This window comes from Anomaloglossus baeobatrachus, chromosome 5, assembly GCF_048569485.1.
Source record: "Anomaloglossus baeobatrachus isolate aAnoBae1 chromosome 5, aAnoBae1.hap1, whole genome shotgun sequence".
In the NCBI taxonomy this organism is placed as follows: Eukaryota; Metazoa; Chordata; class Amphibia; order Anura; family Aromobatidae; genus Anomaloglossus; species Anomaloglossus baeobatrachus.
This window is the reverse complement of record NC_134357.1, coordinates 428,619,132-428,640,411: the sequence shown is the minus strand read 5'-3', so window position 1 is coordinate 428,640,411 and position 21,280 is coordinate 428,619,132. Positions and strand designations below refer to the sequence as shown.

At 45.9% G+C, this 21,280-nt stretch overlaps 1 protein-coding gene across 2 annotated transcripts in view; it reads left to right on the top strand.

Moving 5' to 3' along the window:
- The window catches only part of APCDD1L (APC down-regulated 1 like), a 111,053-nt gene extending 91,235 nt beyond the window's left edge, over window positions 1-19,818 (top strand). For both annotated transcript variants that reach the window (XM_075350356.1, XM_075350357.1), the window contains exons 2-4: window positions 3,347-3,521; window positions 4,195-4,726; window positions 15,560-19,818. In XM_075350356.1, the coding sequence (XP_075206471.1) occupies window positions 3,347-3,521; window positions 4,195-4,726; window positions 15,560-16,321 (1,469 nt within the window). In that variant the 3' untranslated portion in view covers window positions 16,322-19,818. The remainder of the gene's footprint in view (window positions 1-3,346; window positions 3,522-4,194; window positions 4,727-15,559) is intronic.
- Window positions 19,819-21,280: the final 1,462 nt, after the last annotated feature.

Sequence of the window (21,280 nt, the reverse complement as noted above, 5' to 3'; positions counted from 1 at the left end):
CATGGTACCCCAGCTGTGACCTTAAGTGAACTGACCTCTGGTGAAATCATTGACCTTACCTCATGTGAAGTCATTGAACTCAATGCCAAATTACTGGATTAGGCAAAATGCATGCAGTTTTGATGTGTTTTTTTTTGCCAGGAGATGAAGATTTGGTACAGGAATGTCTGTAACCAAATACTCAATGTGCACACATTGCTTAGGCCGGGGACACACTATGGACTACTGCGATCCTCGCATGACACTCGGCCCATGCTGGCAGCACAGCGGGAGCCGAGTGTCACTGCGATTGAGGTCCGATCTTGTGATCGGACCACAGCTGCGGGGGGCGGCCCGACTCTGTGGAGAGGAGGGAGGGATTTCTCTCCCTCTCTCCTCCGTTGCCGGCTATTGCCATTCTCGCGCTGCATTCACAGTACACCGGTGTACTGCGAGTGCAGTGCGATTTTTCTCTCGCATGATAGACTTGAATGGGTGCGAGAGAAAGAGTCTCACATTGCACCTGCAGCAAGCTGTGACTGTTTTCTCGGTCCAATTAGGGCTGAGAAAATAATCGCTCATGGGTGCTGGCACATAATATTGGTCCGAGTGGAATGCGATGTTTTATCACATGTTAATAAAGATTGTTGAAAGGCTGCAGGGCAGCTAATCAACAACTTTTCAGCATGGGTAAGCTGCCTGTAAGCTGCTGTGAACAAATAAATAATAGTAATAAAAAATGACGTTGAGTTCCTTCTACTTTTAATTTCCAGTGCAGGTAAAGCAGACAGCTACAGCGTGTTACCTGGCTGTTCCCGATCGCTCTGGTGCAATTGGGAATATTTTTGAGGTAGATGTCAGCTGTGAATGGACAGCTGGCATCAAGCCCAGGGGTTTGTAATGAATAGGCGTCTATCAGACACCCCCATTGCTAACACTCATTTATAGATAAAACGCTCCATAGAAATCAATGGATGTTGTAGGACATTATGAGTTGGATTAAGTCGGAACTGCCAGGATTTAATTTGAAGTAATAAATTGGTGAATGACGGTGTGTGGGGGGGTCTTTATGCAAATAACCTTTTTTTTTTCTGTGTCTGTATCTTTTTTAACTCTACAGTTACCGGGTTAGCAATGAAGGTGTCTGATACACGTCTATCTATTACTAACTCCTGGGCTTGATGTTAGCTGTCAATTTACAGCCACAAATTTTGCCCCGATTGCCACCGCACCACGGCAGTTGGACCGATCCAGGCATTGCGCCAGAATTGGCGCATCAAATGGATGCGCCATTTCTGGAGTGGCTGTGGGCTGATAGTTTTAGGCTGGGAGGAGCTAAATAACCATGGACATTTCCAGCCTGATAATACCAGCCTGCAGTTGTCTGCTTTACATTGGCTGATTATAAAAACAAATAGAGCGGAGCCCAAGCTGTTTTTTTTTTTTTAATTATTTGGACATTATTAAAAAAAAAAAAGTATATATGATCTATTTTTGGTAAACAGCCAAGGTAAAGCTAACAGCTGAGATTTGCAGCCTATAGCTGTCTGTTTTTTTTATTATTCAATGGCCACATTTGCAGGGCAATTGCCCCTATTTTGCTTCCTTTTGCAGCCTCCTAGCCCTTACTATGACCATTTTACAGCACAAAAGTTCGGGTCCTTATTGATTTATATGGGATACGGGGTCCAGGGTCAAGTCCGGGTCCTGAACCGATCGTTTAACTAAAGTTCGGCCGAACCCGAACTTCCACAGGTCCGCTCATCTTTACTGAAGACAGATTAGTAGAAAAATTCTTAGCAGTTTTTGAGAGTGAATGACCAGTGCAGGAGCGAAGTGGCTCATAAATTGGGAAAGAGGCCTTTTTCGCTAATAAGATACGTTACAAAAGTTTTTATCTTCACTTCTTATGATTTATGAAAATAAATATTAAAACTGTAGTTAATATTAAAGAATGTCTGAAATGTATTCTGTAAGGGTAAGGGTATTCTGGTTATTACAAGTTATCGCCTTTCCACATTCTATAATTAGATTATTCGGGGTTCAACCTATAGGACTTTTGAGACTGCGAAGCCTTGCACTCTGCAATCTGCATCAGTCCCATAGACTCAAAGGGGTTTTCCCCACAAAGTTAAAGTTCATTTTAATCAATTGATCTTGCAATAATAATAATGACCAGAATTGGATGTTTAAAAAAAAAAATTTGTCCCTGTGCTGAGATAATCTTGTAAATGTGCCTAATTTGCTCCTGTTATGTACTGTGTGATGACCGTACAGGGACATGGTCTGGTCATAACACAGCTCATGGGCTGGGAGGACATTAAAGACAGTGTACAGACATTACAGCATGGGGTCACAGCTGATTCTTTTTGTGAGGTAAAACTTTTCGCTGCCCGATTTTCAAAAATGTTTTAACTCAAAGAAAGAATAATTTGCGATCTCATGCTGTAATGTCTGTATACTTTTTATACTTCCTCCCGCGGTCTAGGGAATATGTTACACATTACAAAGTACATAGCAGGTGCATATATATATATATATATATATATATATATATATATATATATATATATATATATATATAAATAATAAAAAAACAATTAATAATCCAATTTTGGAACTTATTATTTCAAGATCTATTGATTAAAATAAAATTTGTGGGACAACCTATTTAAAATAGAGCTGAAGTGCATCTCTGCTCCAACCAAATTGGGTATACAGGACCACTATTCTGGCAATTGGGTGCAGGGAAGGTCCCAAAAGTTGGGCCCCCCCTTCAATATGTCCTAAAGTGGATTTACATTTTTAACAACATTTCTCATAAGATTCTTTCTTATTTCTGTAGAGGAAGCAGTTGTTTATAACATTATGTGAAATTGCTGTATAAAACACAGCAAATACTATTTACATGGGACTACAAAATGTTTTACACAAAACAAATATTATCCTGAATCTCAAATATTCGATTCCAAAGAATAAAGTGATAAATTCAGCTCTGCTATAACTTTAAATAAAATATAGGTTGGGCCATAAGTATGGATACACCCTGGGTGGGTCATAAGTATAGATACACCCTGATATATATTAAAAAAAAAAAAAAAAAAAGAGTAAAGATGAAATCAAAATGGCGGCTTTGCAGATGGCCGCCATGGGCATCACCCGGCCTCAAGTGTTTTGCCCCTCATGTACTAATATGCTAAAAAAGGTAGGGTGATATCAGTAACCACTTCTATTTTATCAGGGTGTATCCATACTTATGGCCCACCCTGTAGTGATGTAATTTATACCACATAATATCCTCTGCACATTATATTAACTTTTTCACCAATGATATGACTTTTTTTTTGCTTATTTTTTGTATTTTCAGCACTGGTCTATGGAGATAAACTGTGGGATGTGCCAATCCCTTCTGATCAGTTCTCTGGTCCTGGAAAACTGACCTGGGAGCCTGAATGTCAGTACCAACTGCGCCATCTACAGGACGGGGCGCGTATTTCTTCTGTTTTACCGCCTAATATAGAAGGTCATTGGATTTCCACAGGGTAAGAAAACAGTATGCCAATGCCTATCTATATATATATACATATATATATATATATATATATATATATATATATACAAAAATAAATATATATATATATGTATATATATATATACATATATATATATATATATATATATATATATATATGCAACATCAAGTTTTCTTAGTTATCCCTTCTCGCACGTTTATGTCATATGCTATAAATGAGTGATAGTTGTGATATAGTCTGGCGGTCAGTGGAGAGGTGGCCATGCATGACTCTCTCCATTCATTAGTATGAAAACTCCAAAAATGGCTTCCAGGCGCACCTGCCAATTTTCACGCTACCACCTCTCCAATCCGGACAGTACACAACACGCTATATTCTTGAAATAGTCAGAGATGGAATTAACCTTTTAGGGGTTGACTGGTTTGAAAATCAAATTTTCATATATTACAGTATTGGTAGATGGTCTACCAACCATTCAGGACCCTCATCTATTTCTTTGTGTCTCTCCCACTTTGGACGACCTGGCTTGTGTATCGATAGTTTATTTCACCTTTAATAATGCTGGGGAATAGTTAATTGTGAATACTGCTCTGGAGCATAATACATTCTTCAGCTCTTGGCCAGTGCAAAACTGGAGGTTGGACTTGGCATGATATTAATTATACTTTATGTCCTCCATTAGATGTGAAGTTCGACCTGGACCAGAGTTCCTTACAAGATCATACACATTCTACCCCAACCGGCTGTTCAAGGCCCTTCAGTTCTATTACTCGGACCCGCAGTGCCAAAGACCCCTGTATTCTCTTGTGATCAAGGGTAAAATGCGCCTTCGCCAGGCTTCGTGGATAACTAGGGGGGCTACAGAGGCAGACTATAGTTTGCATAAAGTTGGGATTGTATTCTACACCCATGAGGCCATGAGTAATATCAGAGCCCAGATGAACAGGACCTGTGTGGGTTTTGTATCTACTGGTAGAAGTCTGGCTCCAGGAAGAATATACGAGCTCCTCAGTGCCAAGGCGGACAGAGACTGCACGGCCGCGCTCAACTTTACCATGCATGAGCTTAGCCTGGTGAGACTGGAGAAACAGTACATTTCCCCGGAGAGGGGCGGACTGGTGGAGAAGCTCTTCCTGGGAGATATCCACACAGACACGTCAGAGAGAATCCATTACAGACCTAATGGATACCAGCAGCCCTTACAGAGCGCCCTGGTGAGTATAACCTAGCTAAAAATGACGGTAACGTAAATATCAGCTTCTCTTGTGAAATTACATGTCCGCAAAAAAAACAAACAAACATGTCTTATCTTCAGGTTACATTTTTCTCAGTTGATTTATTAAAAGGCAATTTGATACAATCCCAATGTGCCTTTGAGGTCTCATATATGAGGCTTGTCCTACTATCTGACACCAAATCTTTATATTGTACATCCACCTTTAGATAAAGCTTGTATTATGCTGCAGAGCTGCACTCATAGTTCTGCTGGCTGTTATTCACAAGTGTACAAGCTTGTCATAAATAACACCTATAACAGATTTTCCTTCTAAATCAGATTACTATAGAAAACCTGAGCGTGTTTTTCAGTTTGGAAGGTCTATACAGACCGACTCCGCAAGGAATGATGGAAGATACAAATGTGGACGATGCTCTGGTATACAATATAAGCTCTAACTTTCCACAACCGTCATTCAAGAGGTCCCCATGATCAAATATGATCAGGGGAGAAACAAGCTCTTTTTGGCAGCCATGATGAGTATCTGGATGTGCCTAGGTCCACCTAACGAGGACCAGGTCCACCTTAAAAGGCTACATGGAATAGGGAGTGTTTATACAGAATGCACATGAAGAGAATCCTGTATAGTTTGTAGTGACATCTTGTACCCTTAAAGAGTAACTATTGTTTTAATAATTCAAAAGTACACATGAAAATAAGGACATTTAGATTATATCTTAGAGAAATTTTCTTATTTCCCCTCCTAGATTGATCATTTACTCTCAACTCCTGGGTAAAATCTGTATTCAGTCATTACATATTTTGACAATACGGAGATAGGAGACGACAGTTGGTGATTTTAAAATTCTATGGAGTGAGGAGGAGCTCGAGGCAGAAAGACATTCTGCAGCAACATTTAGGCCTTGTTCACACACTGCGTTTTTACCCGCAGATTTTTTGCGTTTTTGCTGCAGAAATTTCTTGAGAAAATGGTTATAACCTTTCTGCAGACATTCCCCAGCAGACTTTCTTGAGAAAAAGAATGAGCATGTCCAGGGCCGTATTTACCATTATGCACCCGTTGTCCGGTGCCTAGGGCGGCAGATTGTGAGGGGCGGCACCTTCTGGCAGCAAAAAAAAAAAAAAAAAAAAAAAAAAATTTATTTTTTTTTTTTTTTTTTTTTACATTTTTTTTTTGTGGCCGCCGAGCACAGGGAGCTGATTGACCCCGGAACTGCCGGCGCCTGCACTTCCGGGGTCACAGGCGCGCGCCAATCAGCTCCTTCCTCTGTGCTGCGTCCACTGCTGTGTGGACGTCACATGCAGAGCTCACAGCAGGACGCCGTGGAGGACGCCGTGATGGAAGCCGGTGTCAGAAGAGGATACTCACGTGAGCCAGGAAGATGGCGGCGGGCACTGGAGCAGGTAAGTGGATTCATAAGGAGCGTGGGAGTGTCTCTAATGCAGACCAGAGATCTGCGCATGCGGGGGGGGGAGGCGGCAAAGGCAGATACTGGAGGGAGGCAGAGGCTGAGACTGGGGGGAGGCTGGAGGGAGGCAGAGGCTGAGACTGGGGGGAGGCTGGAGGGAGGCAGAGGCTGAGACTGGGGGGAGGCTGGAGGTAGGCAGAGGCTGAGACTGGAGGGAGGCAGTGGCTGAGACTGGGGGGAGGCTGGAGGGAGGCAGAGGCTGAGACTGGAGGGAGGCAGAGGCTGAGACTGGGGAGGCTGGAGGGAGGCAGAGGCTGAGACTGGGGGAGGCTGGAGGGAGGCAGAGGCTGAGACTGGGGGGAGGTTGGAGGGAGGCAGAGGCTGAGACTGAGGGAGGCAGAGGCTGAGACTGTGGGGAGGCTGGAGGGAGGCTGAGACTGGGGGAGGCTGGAGGGAGGCAGAGGCAGAGACTGGGGGGAGGCTGGAGGGAGGCAGAGGCAGAGACTGGGGGGAGGCTGGAGGGAGGCAGAGGCAGAGACTGGGGGGAGGCTGGAGGGAGGCAGAAGCTGAGACTGGGGGGAGGCTGGAGAGAGGCAGAGGCAGAGACTGGGGGGAGGCTGGAGGGAGGCAGAGGCAGAGACTGGAGGGAGGCAGAGGCAGAGACTGGGGGGAGGCTGGAGGGAGGCAGAGGCTGAGACTGGGGGGAGGCTGGAGGGAGGCAGAGGCAGAGACTGGGGGGAGGCTGGAGGGAGGCAGAGGCAGAGACTGGGGGGAGGCTGGAGGGAGGCAGAGGCAGAGACTGGAGGGAGGCAGAGGCTGAGACTGGAGGGAGGCAGAGGCTGAGACTGGGGGGAGGCTGGAGGGAGGCAGAGGCTGAGACTGGAGAGAGGCAGAGGCTGAGACTGGGGGGAGGTTGGAGGGAGGCAGAGGCTGAGACTGGAGGGAGGCAGAGGCTGAGACTGTGGGGAGGCTGGAGGGAGGCAGAGGCTGAGACTGGAGAGAGGCAGAGGCTGAGACTGGGGGGAGGCTGGAGGGAGGCAGAGGCTGAGACTGGAGAGAGGCAGAGGCTGAGACTGGGGGGAGGTTGGAGGGAGGCAGAGGCTGAGACTGGAGGGAGGCAGAGGCTGAGACTGTGGGGAGGCTGGAGGGAGGCAGAGGCTGAGACTGGGGGAGGCTGGAGGGAGGCAGAGGCAGAGACTGGGGGGAGGCTGGAGGGAGGCAGAGGCAGAGACTGGGAAGAGGCTAGAGGGAGGCAGAGGCTGAGACTGGGGGAGGCTGGAGAGAGGCAGAGGCAGAGACTGGGGGGAGGCTGGAGGGAGGCAGAGGCAGAGACTGGGGGGAGGCTGGAGGGAGGCAGAGGCAGAGACTGGGGGGAGGCTGGAGGGAGGCAGAGGCAGAGACTGGGGGGAGGCTGGAGGGAGGCAGAGACTGGGGGGAGGCTGGAGGGAGGCAGAGGCTGAGACTGGGGGGAGGTTGGAGGGAGGCAGAGGCTGAGACTGGAGGGAGGCAGAGGCTGAGACTGTGGGGAGGCTGGAGGGAGGCAGAGGCTGAGACTGGGGGAGGCTGGAGGGAGGCAGAGGCAGAGACTGGGGGGAGGCTGGAGGGAGGCAGAGGCAGAGACTGGGGGGAGGCTGGAGGGAGGCAGAGGCTGAGACTGGGGGGAGGCTGGAGAGAGGCAGAGGCTGACACTGGGGGGAGGCTGGAGGGAGGCAGAGGCAGAGACTGGGGGAGGCTGGAGGGAGGCAGAGTCAGAGACTGGGGGGAGGCTGGAGGGAGGCAGAGGCAGAGACTGGGGGAGGCTGGATGGAGGCAGAGGCTGAGAATGGAGGGAGGCTGAGACTGGGGGGAGGCTGGAGGGAGACTGAGGCTGAGACTGGGGGGAGGCTGGAGGGAGGCTGAGGCTGAGACTGGAGGGAGGCTGAGGCTGAGACTGGGGGGAGGCTGGAGGGAGGCAGAGGCAGAGACTGGGGGGAGGCTGGAGGGAGGCAGAGGCAGAGACTGGGGGGAGGCTGGAGGGAGGCTGAGGCTGAGACTTGAGGGAGGCAGAGGCTGAGACTGGAGGGAGGCTGAGACTGGGGGGAGGCTGGAGGGAGGCTGAGGCTGAGACTGGGGGGAGGCTGGAGGGAGGCTGAGGCTGAGACTGGAGGGAGGCTGAGGCAGAGACTGGTGGGAGGCTGGAGGGAGGCAGAGGCAGAGACTGGGGGGAGGCTGGAGGGAGGCAGAGGCAGAGACTGGGGGGAGGCTGGAGGGAGGCTGAGGCTGAGACTGGAGGGAGGCTGAGACTGAGACTTGAGGGAGGCTGAAGCTGAGAATGGAGGGAGGCTGGAGGGAGGCTGAGGCGGAGACTGGGGCAGGCTGAGGCTGGGGGGAGGCAAAGGCTGAGACTGGGGAAGAGAGGCTGATGCTGAGGGAAGATAGAGGCTGATGCTGGGGGAGAGGGAGAGAGGGGCTAATACTAGAGACAGAGGACAAGGGATGAGGGATAGTGCAATGACAAAATCGATTGGGTGGGGGGAGTGTAAGGACTCAGAATAAGAGGCGGCAGCATTGGGAGCTCATTGTAAAGAAGGGGCAGCATGTGTGGGATCAGTATGGAGTGGAGCAATGTAGGGGAGTCAATATCAAGAGTGGGGTAGTGTGTGTGTGGGGGGGGTCTCAGCATAAGCGTTAGTGTGGTGGTCTTAGCATGAGTGGGGCAACATGAAGGTCTCATTATGGAAAAGAGGAAGGCAGCATTAGGAGCTCATGGAGAGGGACAGCATGCATGGGACATTGTGAGAAGGGGGCAGCATGCATGGGACACTGAGGAGGGGGCAGCATGCATGAGACATTGTGAGGAGGGGGCAGCATGCATGGGACATTGTGAGAAGGGGGCAGCATGCATGGGACACTGAGGAGGGGGCAGCATGCATGAGACATTGTGAGGAGGGAGCAGCATGCATGGGACATTGTGAGGAAGGAGCAGCATGCATGGGACATTGTGAGGAGGGAGCATCAAGCATGAGACATTGTGCGGAGGGAGCAGCATGCATGGGACATTGTGAGGAGGGAGCAGCATGCATGGGACATTGTGAGGCGGGAGCAGCATACATGAGACATTGTGAGGAGGGGGCAGCATGCATGAGACATTGTGAGGAGGGAGCAGCATTCATGGGACATTGTGAGGAGGGAGCAGCATACATGAGACATTGTGAGGAGGGGGCAGCATGCATGAGACATTGTGAGGAGGGAGCAGCATGCATGGGACATTGTGAGGAGGGGCAGCATGCATGGGACATTGTGAGGAGGGAGCAGCATGCATGGGACATTGTGAAGAGGGGGCAGCATGCATGGGACATTGTGAGGAGAGAGCAGCATGCATGGGACATTGTGAGGAGGGGGCAGCATGCATGGGACATTGTGAGGAGGGGGCAGCATGCATGGGACATTGTGAGGAGGGGGCAGCATGCATGGGACATTGTGAGGAGGGGGCAGCATGCAAGGGACATTGTGAGGAGGGGCAGCATGCAAGGGACATTGTGAGGAGGGAGCAGCATGCATGGGACATTGTGAGGAGGGGGCAGCATGCATGGGACATTGTGAGGAGGGGGCAGCATGCAAGGGACATTGTGAGGAGGGGGCAGCATTCATGGGACATTGTGAGGAGGGGGCAGCATGCATGGGACATTGTGAGGAGGGGGCAGCAAGCATGGGACATTGTGAGGAGGGAGCAGCATGCATGGGACATTGTGACGAGGGAGCAGCATGCATGGGACATTGTGAGGAGGGGGCAGCATGCATGGGACATTGTGAGGAGGGGGCAGCATGCATGGGACATTGTGAGGAGGGGGCAGCATGCATGGGACATTGTCCTCACATCATGCTGCTCCCTCCTCACAATGTACAGATCATATTTCATAATCGAGGAAGGTGTGGTGGATATACAGTAGTTTATAAGGGAGGGCAGTGTGGTGTTTATTAGGGGCAGTGTCACAGTCACAGTATATAAGTGGGGACGGTGTGGTGGGAATATTTTATACTCATGCTATGTTTTGATGTGCCTGTGGTGATTCCCATTGGGGGGGGGGGGGTTCGTTTCTTATTGATACTTTTTAAAGTGTGCTACAGAGTAGATCTGCCTTAAACAGATGTCGTGTGCGAAAACTCAGTTTTACGTTGTCACTAAGGGGCGCGACCACTTAAAGTGCCTAGGGCAGCACGAAGGCAAAATACAGCCCTGAGCATGTCACTACTTTTCTGCAGGTACCTGCGCTTTTTGCCATAGATAATGATAAAAAAACGCAGGAACCAACCTGCGGAAAAATTGCATCAAAAACGCACAAAAATGCGGTAAAACCGCATGCGTTTTTCGGTGCGTTATTGGTGCGTTTTTTGACTGCAAGTGCGCTAATCTTTCAGACTCAAGAAATTTCTTGAGGAAAAATCCTTTTTCTAGTGGGAACAGAGCATTACAGGTCTCCATAGAAGTTTATGAGCACCAACTGTCATCTCATTAATGGGAAGGTCTGTATTCACTGAAGACACATTTTACTTGGGAATTGAGCATTTTGATATCAGTCCAAGAGGAGATACAAGTGGATTTCTCTAATCAAATATATTAAAAAGTTTCTTGTTTACAGATGTTCTATTAATATATGGAAAAAATAAATAAATTATAATTATGCTTTAACCCTGTAACCACCAGTATGCCTTTTTACTGACTTGAGATATAAGAGAATAGTGACCCCCTAGCGGGTTAAAATGTGGCAGCTGTTGACTGTATACTATAGCGCACACTCTGCTGCATCAGCCACAAATGGTGTTTGTACAGCACATGGTCAGTTAACACAATAGATGCTGCTGGCCATAGTGATAGCTGCATTTAGATGGTTAACAGTGTGAGAGCTCCCTCTAACTCTATCAGCACCCTGAGATTGCAATTATGTGATCCCGATGGCTGTCATGGCAAACCAAAGCCAAAGTAATGGCCTTAGAGTCTGCCAGCTACAGAGGACTTTTCCGATGTTTGCAACAATTTAGTGATAAAAATTAATGCAAAGTGGAATGAGAGGAATGAAAAATGAATTCCCGAAATGGATCTAAAGGGTTAACAATAACAAACTTTTATTACCCGACAGCAGTTTTGAATATGGTCATTGTTGGGGTTTCCAATATATAGGTTCCCCGAAGACACTTCAAAACTGAATAGGTCCCTAAAAAATAAATTTTGTAAATGTTCTTGAAAAAAAATTAAATATTAAAGATATAAACATTCACAACCAATTCATCAACATCGGAGCTGTTCATGCCGATCTTGATGAGATGTCCTAAAGTCAGACATTGCCGATTCATGAAGATCCTCTTTATGAATGAGGAATGTCAGCTCCAGTCACTGCTGGAGTACGATCTGTCGCATAGCAAACGCTGCTGTTTGTCATGAATTCGCCATATCCCTGTCCTGCCCCAGCTCCGCCTACTTTGTTGTAATTGGACGAAAATGGTGTGAGAATGCCAAAATTTCCAAAACTGCTAAATTATGAAACTTTTCAAAGCTTTTACACTAGAATACTGGTATAAAAAAGCTTTGATGAATTGGGCCCTCAAAGTTCGAAAATTTCAAATTTTTGAAAAACACAAAACAGATCAACCTAAATTTACCACTATCATTAAGTATAATGTGTCGGCTAAAAATAATCTCAAAAGCACTGGGATATTTTGAAACGTTCCAGAGTTATTGCCACAAAGTGCCACGTGTTAGATTTGAAAAATTTGGTCACTAAGGCTGGGGCCACATGAACACTACTGCGAGTGCATCGCATGACACTCGGCTCCTGCTCTGCTAGAGTGTAAGCCGAGTGTCATGCCACTGTGATCCGATCCTGCGATCGCAGCACAGCCACGGAGGAGGGGGGTGGGCGCTGCGGAGGAGAGGCAGGGGCTAATCGCCCTATCTCCTCCATTGCTAGCTGATGCGTGTATCACACTGTACTCTGCTGTAATGTGAGTGCAATGCGATGTTTCTCTCGCAACCATAGACTTTTATGGTGCGAGTGAAAACTAATCGGATTCCACCCGCAGAATGCTGCCATTGTTTTCTCGGTCTGATTAGAAAAGAAAAAAATAAATCGCTCATGGGAGCGGGCCCATAGAGTAACATTGGTCCGAGTGGGATGCGATTTTTTATCGCATTCCACTTGCTCTATTTTACTCGCTGTGTGTCCTTAGCCAAAGGCCGGCTTCTCACTTGCGATTAACTCGCACGAGTGCAATGCGAGAAAATCTCACATTGCACTTGGACCAATGTTACTCAATGAGGCAACTCCCATCTGCTATTTTTTTCTCAGTCCAAATCGGACTGAGAAAAAAAATCGCAGCATGCTGCGTTTTGGTGAGTTTCTCGCACGAGTCTCTCCAATGCAAGTCTATGGGTGCGTGAAAAAAAAAAAAAAACGGATGTTACACGGACGGCACATACACAATCCTAGTGACATCCGTTTTTCTCAATACATTTCACGCATGTAGCAGGAAACAATATAAATGCTTCTGTACATAACATTACATGAGTAGCAGCTGATGAGGGCAAAAACTGATTGCACACTGACAGCACACTGATGAAAAGTTAACTAAAATCGTCCGACTTTCTAGCATGAGAATCGGACCGATTTTACACGCACAAATGTGATTCCAGCCTAAGGCCCTGTGCGCACTAGTGCGTTTTACCCGCGGATTTGCCGCGGAAATTTCTTGAGAAATGTCTGCAATCTTTCTGCAGACATTTCCCAGCAAATCCTATGTGAAAAAAAAATAGCTGTGCGCACACTGCGGATTTTTCTCAAGAAATTTTCTTGAGAAGAATTTCTTGAGAAGAATTTCTTGAGAAAATGAGCATGTCCATTATTTTCCGCAGGTACCTGCGGAATACCCCCGGAATTTCACTCCATTCACTGTAATGTAATCGCGAAATACCGGGGGTATACCGCAGGTAGCAAATGATGTGCGGTATACCCCCGGTATAGCCGCGATTTACCTGCGGTAATGCTCATCGCTGCCTGCGGTTTTGCAGGAAGCGATGTCATTATGCCAGGAAAAGGAAGCGGAGTAGAGTAAACACACACGTCACACTCCCTGGACGCCGCACAGAAGCACTTCCGTGCGACCTCCAGGTGCCCGTGCAGTCTGTGTCCCGCTCCAGCCTCGCGGCTGCCTGCACTGCGTGCCAGTGTGTGCCCGCAGTGTCAGCAGCTTGTCACGCTGCAGCGCAGGCAGACACTGACACTGCACTGCAGGGTGTCAGTGTCTGCCCGCAGTGTCAGCAGCTTGTCACGCTGCAGCGCAGGCAGACACTGACACCCTGCAGTGCTGGCAGCCGCGGGGATGACGATAGCTGCTGTCAGGAGGTGAGATCATTACCTGCTGTGACGATCTCCTGCCTCCTGACGTTACCGCGGTCACTGCTGTGTATGCCCGTCTCGCGAGCGGCCCGAGACTGTCACTAGCGGTGACGTCACGGGCTCTGGCGATACTTCTGACAACGCGGCGGGCATAGAAGTCAGTGACAGCGCTGACATCAGCAGTACAGGAGATGATCACAGCATGTAATGATCTCATCTAACCTCCTGACAGCAGCGCTCGGCATCCCATGCAGTGACCTGGGCTATTGTTCATTGACTGGGACAGCGACTATGGTATGGATCGCCGTGGGACCCCCCCCCATTATTGGATTACGCCGGACGTGTTCTTTTCAATAAATTGGTGAGAGAGGGAAGGTTTTGGGGAGTGTTTTTTCAAATAAAACTTTTTTTGTTGTCTATTTTTTATTTCTTACTGACTGGGTTGGGGATGTCGGGTATCTGATAGACACCTGACCTCACCAACCCCAGGGCTTGATGCCAGGTGACATTGCACATCTGGCATCAACCCCATATATTACCTCGTTTGCCAACGCACCAGGGCAACGGGATGAGTTGGGGCGAAGCGCCAGGATTGGCACGTCTAATGGATGCGCCACTTCTGGTGCGGCTGCGGCCTGCTATTTTTAGGCTGGGGAGTGTCCAATAACAGTGGACCTCCCTAGTCTGAGAATACCAGAGCACAGCTGTCCGCTTTACCTCGGCTGGTGATGCAATTTGGGGGGGACCCCACGTTTTTTGTTTTAAATTATTTATTTAATGTAAAATAACAGCGTGGGGTGCCCTCTGTTTTGGATTACCAGCCAAGGTGAAGCTGCCAGCTGTGGTTTGCAGGCTGCAGCCGTCTGCTTTACCCTAGCTGGCTAAAAAAGATGGGGGGACCTCACGTCGTTTTTTTTTTAATTATTTATTTATTTATTTTATGGCTAAATACAAGGCTAAGCACCCTTTAGTGCTACATGAAAGTCATTAAAGGGTGCCAGCTTAGAAAATGCAGGGAGGTGGGACATTATATAGGTCTTTCTCATCTATCTATCTATTCATCTATCCATTATCTGTCTATCGATTATCTATATTATTTATTGCAAAACTGCAGGGACCAACCTGCGGTAAATCCGCGGCAAATCCACGGCAAAGCCGCATGCGTTTTTCCCGCGGATTTTTCCGCAGGTGCAAAAATCTTCAACTCCCAGAAGTTTCTCAAGAAATTTTCTTGAGAAAAATCACTTTTCTAGTGCGCACATAGCCTAAAGGAGATAAAGAAACTAAATTGCCCTCTGTCTAGAGGCCCTAGTAGTCATTGTGATGATTATGCAGGGCTGCAGTACAGATATTCCTCATTGGGAACGGACAGACAGTGGCCCCAGATCAGCAGAACCAAAACTAATGTATATCGACCCTAGCTGACCTATAACCCTTAGCTTCCAGCAGTAGATAGGAGTCACCCTCCCAATGATCAATGCCAGATGCAGTAGTCTCACTTATCTGTGTAAGATGGGTAACTAACATCCACAAAATGTTTTCAAAAGTAATTTGTCATCTACACAAAGACTCTTTTGAAGGAGACTGTCACCTCCATTTATCTTCTGACATGCCATACCTCAGTCACAGACAGAGGGGGCACAATGTTTGATTATTATTTGACTCAATCACTGCCAAAATCTCCAATGAGTGTCTTCTGTAAATCTAAAGACTTCACAAGTGTCCTCATTTCTGTCATGTCGGAAATTAAGAAATTTTAGAAAAGTTACATTCCCCTTTTAAGTAAGCCTTTAATTTTTGCAAATAAGGAGATATATAAAAAAATATGGATAACATGCATAACTATATACGGGCTGTACACAGAAAAATAAATTAGCATTAAATTGCCAGTAATAATGGTGAACATTAGTTTTTAAAAAAAAATAAAAAAATTTCAAACTGTCAAATTACAGGGTTGAATTCCTTCTTCAGTCATATATTTTACATTTTGCAATGCCCTTCTATTAACCCTCACAACTCCTCCCTTTCCAGCACCACGTCCACCCATGTGACGTCTGCGGCCTAATATACAACGGGGACGAACACCACCCACCCATCCTACCTGATGTTACAGAACCACCAGCCCATCTTGGAGGTAAATGGGTGAGCAGCCAATGTGAAATTCGCCCTGCTGTGCTGTTTCTTACTCGTTACCTGACCATCCATGGAGATAACCATACCTGGGAAGGCTTTTACTACCACTACGCTGACCCCATCTGCAAGCAGCATACGTTTACACTCCGAGCTGCGGGACACTATACCAAAGGAGTGCCTTCCAAAAACGTAAAAGGTGGCACAGAGCTGGTGTTTACCGTAAGCCAAGTATGGGTCACACCTTTGAACCAGGCCATCTTACGGATGCTGAATGCCTCTCGGATTGGAAGTTGTGGTTCAGCGGGATCATGGGCTATAGGGGAAGAACAAGACATTACAATGACAGGAGGCTGTACCGTGTTGGGCATCAGGCTTCCTCATACAGAATACGAGCTCTTTAAGATTGCACAGGACAACCAAGGGAGATATCTCTTGTATATGGGAGAAAGGCCAACAGATGGCTCCAGTCCATCAGCACCCAAAAAGCGGCCAACCTCGTATCAGCCCCCGCTGATCCAGTGTGCTTCTGAGCCAACGTTGCCTTCTAAGCATCATCAAGCTATGGATTTTACCCTGAACATTGCACCCTTACCCCAACCACAGTTTTGGGCTCTGCTGATGTTAATGTTTATTATATTACATATTTTAAGGCCAAACTAATCCACGCCGGCTGTTTTCTCAGGTGCAGTTCTCAGAGCCGGGACAATCTTGTACTAAAAAGATAACAAAAAAATATGTCGTGAGGTTCCGCTTTGTTTATTATGGTAAAAGATATTGTACATAGTATTCTATCTAGCTAATGCACTTGCTGAAAAGATGATATACGTCTCCTTCTTCAAAACACATGGTGATGGAGGTTTCCCTATGAAACGTCTGCAGATGTCTCGGTTCTTATGGGGATAATTGGCCGCATTGAACCAAATGGACAGACCGGCAGGAGGATGGGCGTGGGGACAAATGCAATTTCTATTTTTTTGTATTTAACCCTAAGGACAACGCACATTCTGTGAAGAAACTTACAGATGATGTTGCCGGTATAATATATACGGCAAATCACTTATTGGACATCCTATAAGGGATACACCACTCCCATTAATAAACTGGACACAAGTGATGCGATTATATTGACTAGGAAAATGGCCGTCTCATCTAAAATTTCTTTTTCAAAGTTAGGCCCCGACAGTATTCAGGTCAGCTCTGTGCACCTCTCCTCTTTTTGGAAAGATTTCTGGTGTTGACCTACTAACCCCGATGAAAAAAACGGAACAGAATAGTTTTGTGTGAATAAGGCCTTTGTAGGATAAAACTAAGAATAAAGGCCCCGTCACACACAGAGATAAATCTTTGGCAGATCTGTGGTTGCAGTGAAATCATGGACATATTGTTCCATTTGTCACAGCCACAAACCTGGCCCTGATTGTCCACAATTTCACTGCAACCACAGATCTGCCACAGATTTATCTCTGTGTGTGACAGGGCCTTAAGTCTAAGAAATCAGAAGAGGCAAAAATATTTCTGCTAGGCCTCGTTCAGGCAACTGTAATTTCAGTCACCAAAGGAAGTCCTCCAAAGATGAGAAATTTACTATGGTGTGTATTAAAATGGAGCTCCACCCTGGCACTGAAAAATGTCTATACATTTATAATGTATAGTTACCCAACCTGGTGACTTGCGTTTGCTTCCTACTACCGTTCCCTACTAAAACTGAGCTTCCAGTCCTCCTCGTGGTTATTGGAGCGGCATAGGGAAGGCTGGACAAGGCCTCCCCTGCCTTTCTTGGGCTGTGATGGCATGGTTCAAACTAAAGGCCCCGTCACACACAGAGATAAATTTTTGGCAGATCTGTGGTTGCAGTGAAATCATGGACATATTGTTCCATTTGTACACAGCCACAAACCTGGCACTGATTGTCCACAATTTCACTGCAACCACAGATCTACCATAGATCTGCCGCAGATTTATCTCTGTGTGTGACAGGGCCTTTACGTTTGCTCCCTATGGCCCTGTGGTGGCCACTTTGGATGCCAATGGACTAGAACACAGGTCCAAGCTGCAGTAGGTTGTGGGAGGCAAAGGAAGGGCACCAGGTAGAGTGACTATACATGACAAATGTATAATCACTTTTCAGTCGCAGAGTAGGGGAAAGGTTAAGAGGCCTAAATAGAAATGTTTAAAAATGCAATGAACACTAATTATTCCCAGAAAACTCCTTTGGGCCATGTGCACACGCTGAGTATTTGGTGAGGTTTTTTTTACTTCCGTATTTGTAAGATAAAACCAGAAGTGGGTAATAAATCCAGAAGTGGTGACGTGATTCTATTATATTTTTCCTCTGATTGCCCCACTCCTGGTTATAACTATAAATACTGAGGTAAAAACTCGCCAAATACTCAATGTGTGAACGTGAACTTAAAGATTCTCTCTGTGTCTGTATTCTCCTGGGTTAAAGGCTTTCAGATCCAATACAATCACATATATATGTAGCCTTCATTTTTAGGGCTTAAACAACACATCAGATTATGGATCATCTGGGTGGATTCAAGCATTTCTCAGCACTTTTTAGTATAAAAAAAAAAAAAAAAACACACACACCGCAGACAGATATCAGCTAAGAGTCAATAGTGGGTAAAGAATACAATTTGAGAGGTTTGTTTTTTTTTTTTTACTCTTTTCAAGCATTTTTAAGTTCAAGGAATTTTTTCATGTCTTTGTCAAACAAAGGCACTGGAATATAAGGCCATAATAACTGTGTGAGGGTATGTGCACATGGTGTCTTTAAGACGTCAGCATACCCAACGAGGTTTTCTTGGGCAAAGCTGCTTCAGGAAAATGCTGTCATTCTTTTTCCTGATGCGGTTTAGTTTTTCTGGGACTTTACCATTATAAAACTATAACTAGTGAGCCGCCCAAAGAATGGGCATGATTCTTCTTTCAACAGCTTCAGTTTCCAAACTCTGAAATGGTTAAAAGAAGTAGCAGAAGACGACATGGGCACAAGAATACTGTATTTATATCACTGTGCATTATGTTCATTTATTATTTTTTTTTCGGGTAGCAGCCATCTGAAAAAGACAGTGAGTCCATATATTGATCCAAATCTTAGATTAGGCAGTATATACAGTGCTCTATACCATGCATAAGTCGAGATTCCATCGGAATCCCCTAAAACTGTATTCTAATGGGAACCCTGACAAAGCCGTGACGTAGGTTTGCACTTGAATGTAATGGGAATCACTGAGTACACAGTATAGACTCCATGATTGCAGTATTCGTCTTTGAGACATGCGCAAAAACGCAATAGTTTTTCAGGAATTCTAATGGAAACCCAGACGTAGCCACTTGACATAGAGCACTGTATAAGTGTGAAACTAGCCTTAAAGGGAATCTGTCAGCAGGTTTTTGCTACCTCATCTGAGAGTAGCATAATGTAGGCAAAGAGAGCCTGAATACAATGATGTATCACTTAGATTACCGGGTGTAGCGGTTCTGATACAATCAGAATTTTTAGATTTAGCCATGTAGCAGAGCTGAGAGATCTGCACAAGCTCCCACCAGGCTCTCTATAGAGATTGTACATTGACAATTAGGTGTCAGTCAGAGGAGGGGGCGTGCTAGACTGCTGTCCATGTGACATTGTAGTCCAATAAGAAGTCCTGCTGGTTAAACTAACAGCAAATAAACAACAGATTGGAATGTGACAAGACAGGCAGCCCTGAATTCTCGTGTTAACTCTTGCAACATGCTGTCTTCAGCTTACACAGCAAAAACCTGCTGACAGATTCCCTTTAAGGAAGAGCCATACAGCACTATGTATAAAGCTTTATTTGCATCAGGATTGTATGGTTGTAACCAGATCCAGGTAATAACCCATAATAAGTGTTCACAATGTATGTACGCATTTCCTATGAATTTCCTTTAATCCAATATTTGAGAAATTCTGATAGTTTACACTTGTTTCCAGCCCAGAGCTTCAATGTTCGGATTTAGCAGAATTACAGCATTCCACAAATTAATATGGTATATTTCATGGAGGCATTTTTTTCTTAATTATTTTGAGATGTCTTTTAAAACTAAAATAAATTTTGTATACTTTTCTATAACTGTCTAATCTAAAATGCTTGATAATCTGGAACGCATTAGTCCCCAGTAATTGAAGATTAAAGGAATTTTATGTGTTTCTATTTTGTTAGACTGCAGCCTCTTCTATAGGTGGTAGATCTCACCAACATTCAATGGCGCCTTAAAGAAAGAAAAAAAAAAAAAAAAAAGGTCCATCTTATCAGCCAGAAAATAGAAAAAGTAGTTCAGCTCACCCTTTCACCCTTCCTAAAGTCCAGGTCAGGATCGGTGTTGGTGCACGGAGTTGCCCTGGCCTCAGGCAGAACACAGACAAGGAAACTAGAGTATGATCTCCAGCACTTCAAAGAAGGTTAAAAATATTTATTGAGGTTCTATTAAAAAAGATCCATCGATCATGAAAACAGTGAGGGGGGACACATTAAGAGAAATCCAACATGTTTCAGCTAGTAGAGCCTTATTCAAGGATTGCACTTACATGTCTATTGTGCACACAGATATACTGAAAAGTTTCACTTGGAATGGAAAGGACGCACCCGCGTCGAAAAAACGCATCAAAAAACGTGTGCGTTTTTACCGCGATTTGGTGCGTTTTTGATCTCTGCGTTTTGCTGCGTTTTTCCAATGCATTGCATGGGGGGAAAACGCAGAAAAACGCAGGAAAGAATTGACATGTCCATTTTTTTTTTCAAGCTTAAAAACGCAGCTTAAAAAAAAAAGTTGTGTGCGAACAGCAAAAATGAAAACTCATAGACTTTGCTGGGGAAGCAAAGTCCTGCAGTTTTGAGGCCAACAACGCACCCGGAAAACGCCCAAAAACACCGCGAAAAACGCACTGTGTGCACATAGCCATACTCTAGTTTCCTCATCTTATCAGCCAGTACATCACAGGTGAAAGCGCCATAAATTCCTTTATCTGGATTACAAGAGGCATGTTGTTTCATTAGTGATCGCAATGCTACAGTGCCATCTTCAGACCATTACAAGGTACTGTTGTCAAAAATTGTATATACTGTATACCACAAGGTAACATTACATATTCAAAGAAGCACAAAGAATATTCAGGGTGACCAAAGGATAACAATCCGTGCAAGATGATTTGCATTTCTAGAGTCCATTTTGGTTATTACAGTTGGATCCCTGGTGTTTTCTGAACTGAATTTACAGCATATAGTATCTTTGGCAAAGGAAACTGTAGTCCCCTAAGGTGCACGACTATCTAAGATTGATACCTCTATAGCTCCTACAGCAGGACCAAGAAGACTGAAGCACACTGTACAGGAACCTCAGGTGTGGGCCATATTTAGGAACACTAGCGTAAAGGAAAGGTCCAAACCTTCACAACTGCAAGAGGAAGATACAGAATGTATAAAGAATCACTTAAGCTTCCTTTCCTAATTACCCAGAGAACCAGAAAAAAGGCCCCCCAAAACATTAGATTGCTGTCGGCCGTTAGATATCTGAGCAACTCTCCCGCCCATGAGGCGGCCGGCGCCCCTGTACACATTAGACTGTGGGTCAAACCAGTCTACATCAGCTGGT